This window comes from Hippocampus comes, unplaced genomic scaffold, assembly GCF_001891065.2.
Source record: "Hippocampus comes isolate QL1 unplaced genomic scaffold, H_comes_QL1_v1.1 scaffold276, whole genome shotgun sequence".
Taxonomy (NCBI): Eukaryota; Metazoa; Chordata; class Actinopteri; order Syngnathiformes; family Syngnathidae; genus Hippocampus; species Hippocampus comes.
This window is the reverse complement of record NW_017805074.1, coordinates 323,240-326,096: the sequence shown is the minus strand read 5'-3', so window position 1 is coordinate 326,096 and position 2,857 is coordinate 323,240. Positions and strand designations below refer to the sequence as shown.

The following is a 2,857-nucleotide window of genomic DNA, read 5'->3' as shown; positions in this document are numbered from 1 at the left end:
TTGAGATGGATGGGACCTGTTTTTAGTTGAGGCAACATGTCACTCATAAGTGTGTTCCCCTGCAAAACATTTATTGTAAATAAAATCCCGAATAAAGGCCTTGCCAATGGAAACAAAATAGTCTTGTCATTTTTTTGTACTTGCAGAGTAGTTGAAGATTTACTATAAAAACTAAAAATCCTACCAAGTGAAGAAAATTATCAATTAAAACACACAATGAGCAATTATAATGGGTTATTTTTTTTTTTATTGTTACAAAAAAGATACACCTAGAGCAAGAGCCTCCAGATTTTTGATCATGAATTTCATGAAGTTGAAATGTGATATTGTTCCTCACTCCCAACTTTAGTGAAAAGTACTCAACCCAAATATCCCACCCTTCTTCCCTCAATTAGCACCATCATCATCATCATCATCTACTTCGATCCGGTGGACAGCAGAGCAATGAGTCCGGAGGATGCGCCAATTGACAAGATGTAGTTGCTGGGGGGGAGGAAGGTGTGTTAAGGCAAACGCTACCCTTTTTGTTTGTTGCAAATGAAATATTTTCTTGAACCGTTTGTGCAGGGTGATAAGAAAGGATACACGGCAGGATTGAAGTTCTTGAGCAGGAAGAAGGAAGCGATGATGACAAGCACCAGGAAGAGGGTGTTGTTGTAGAAGATGGAGAATGTGGTAGCCTCGTAGTCAGCAACCTCATTCTTCTTCCACAGGATCCTGAGGCATCAGAAAACAAGCAGCTTAAGTAATGTGAGAAAAGGACAATATACTGTGCTGTGTGCTTTAATGTATATTTAAAAAATATATATTTGAAGTCATCGGCAGTTCCCCTATCGTCGTCAGCTTTTCACCTCTCGTCCTTCTCCTTGCGGGACATCTTGCGATTGTCGGCCTCAGACAGCTTCCTGGTCACCTCCTTGGAAACAGCATCCTCGCGTTTCTGAGCAACTCTGGAAGGAATTTGGGGGGGGGGGTGACAAGAAGAAGTGAGTGATTGACTCGCATACCATAGAGTAATTATAAAACATCAGCTGCAGAAAAGGGGAGCGGAGGAGTTTGAAACTGCATTTCCTCAAAGAATCAGTGAAGGCTGTCCGAAACAAACTAACACAGTCCTAAACTGGCCAATTCACTGTATCGGATGTCCCGACATGAACAATTGACAGCAATTATGGCATTTTTGCATCACGTTCACATAGTAAGAACGGGATATTTAGTTAATACTCTGGTTGAATAGAATGTCAGCTATGTATCCAGACATTCCGTCTGCCCATCTTACTTGTGCTTGAGAACAAACTTGACATTCTTGTATGCAAAAGCCACCAGGTAGGTGCTGGCCAGAGTCATCACAGTGTACAGGAACGCAGACTGGACCAGATCCATATGCCAAATCCTCCAGAACAGCCCTAGAGACACACAGGAACCAAATGAAACATGACGTCGACTGAAGACGTCCCACAGGTTGCAGTGAGCTTCGTTACGTTTGGAAAATGGGAATTTCTCCATTGTGAGACAAATCAAGATTTTCTTATTGTATCTTAATAGCCAACCTGTAGCAGCACAGCTATGCTAACATTAGCCAATCGCCACGTTTTATCTCACTTGTGGCTGATTACTAATCTTATATATTGTAGTTTTAGCACCGTATCCGACGTATTTTCGTTCCCCCGTGACGCTTGACGGCGTGGCAGAGTTGCAGAAAGCAATTAACCGCAGCGAAGTACTCACAGATAGGGATGGCAGAAACAATGAGAGCATTGGCGTAGAATAGCGCGGTGGACTTTGTCGACAGGTTTCTGCTGAAGTCCTGGAGGAGAAGGTCTTCCTCTGACTGCTGTTTGTTGGTGACTTTAGGCGCCATAACTGCGAGGAGTGACTGAGCGTCCCGGTTGACTGCTCGGCTAACGACAGAAAAGGACTGACACGTCGCTAGGAGAACTCAAGAGGGACGCGTCAGCATTAATCCGGAAGTACAACGCTTGCTTTCTTCTTCGGATTGTTCACTCAGCAACGAAATACACCGTTCTACGACAACATCGCCCTCTACAAGTAACACATGATTATTGCAAATGAGCAGTTGAAGTCAAAGGAAGAATGCTGTGGAACAATCAATCTTGTAAAGTGCCCGAAAACGATACTTGAGGAAAAAAAAAGGGTAAAATAACTTTGGTAGAAGTTAAACTCACCTTGTAGAATATTACTTAAGTAAAAGTCTTAAATTTCTCAAATGTCAACTCAACTCAACTTTATTCATAGAGCACTGTAAAAACAACCACAGATTCATAAAAGTGCTGTACATAAAGTTTTTTTTTTTGGGTTCAAACAATCAAAGAATTGAAACATTAAAATAGCACGATGATGTGTTAACATGACACAGCAGATGGTTCACTTCTCTTCTCGGTAGAAATGTTACCTCATCATGACTAATGCATATTTTCCTACTCCAGCAACTTTTGTTCCTGCAACATAAGCATCTTTGGATGTACACTGTGTAACAGTCCATTGTTATAATTGTATGGTATCACGCCACAAGATGACATCTCTTTAATTTACTGTGTCAGTTGGTCAGCTTTTCCTTAAACTTGAGGAGAAAACTTTTTTTTTTGTCATGGACTCAGTTGGATGTACCCGACGGCTTTACTCATAACTAGAGTGTGGCGAAGCTGCGTAACTGTTATTTTGTTGAGAATATACAGGTGTTTTTGGAAACTTGAGAAGTCTTTGCTCCTTCGGCTGTCAGGCGGCACATGCCCAGACCTGGTTTCCTCACCGGCTCAGACCAACACGTGACAACTGCTTCTCCATTATTTTTACTTGGTCAGAAGAAATGCTTTGAGAGCAGAAAATAAACCCGATG

General features: G+C 41.8%; 1 protein-coding gene across 1 annotated transcript; it reads right to left on the bottom strand.

Annotated features, from left to right (window-relative positions):
- Nucleotides 1-224: 224 nt before the first annotated feature.
- ssr3 (signal sequence receptor, gamma) lies at nucleotides 225-1,960 on the bottom strand. Its single transcript, XM_019865014.1, has 5 exons — nucleotides 1,729-1,960; nucleotides 1,280-1,406; nucleotides 852-950; nucleotides 586-717; nucleotides 225-483 (listed from the first exon to the last, which is right to left on the bottom strand). The coding sequence occupies exons 1-5, from the start codon at nucleotides 1,859-1,861 to the stop codon at nucleotides 417-419; spliced, it is 558 nt and encodes a 185-aa protein (XP_019720573.1). The 5' UTR covers nucleotides 1,862-1,960; the 3' UTR covers nucleotides 225-416.
- Nucleotides 1,961-2,857: the final 897 nt, after the last annotated feature.

Bases quoted from the DNA above. Each gene is read 5' to 3' on its own strand.
- ssr3 (XM_019865014.1), bottom strand. From the start codon at position 1,861: ATGGCGCCTAAAGTCACCAACAAACAGCAGTCAGAGGAAGACCTTCTC. The intron at 1,407-1,728 runs GTGAGTACTTCG...GTGTGTCTCTAG, and splicing joins TGTTTCTGCCATCCCTATCT to GGCTGTTCTGGAGGATTTGG. The intron at 951-1,279 runs GTAAGATGGGCA...AATTCCTTCCAG, and splicing joins AAGTTTGTTCTCAAGCACAA to AGTTGCTCAGAAACGCGAGG.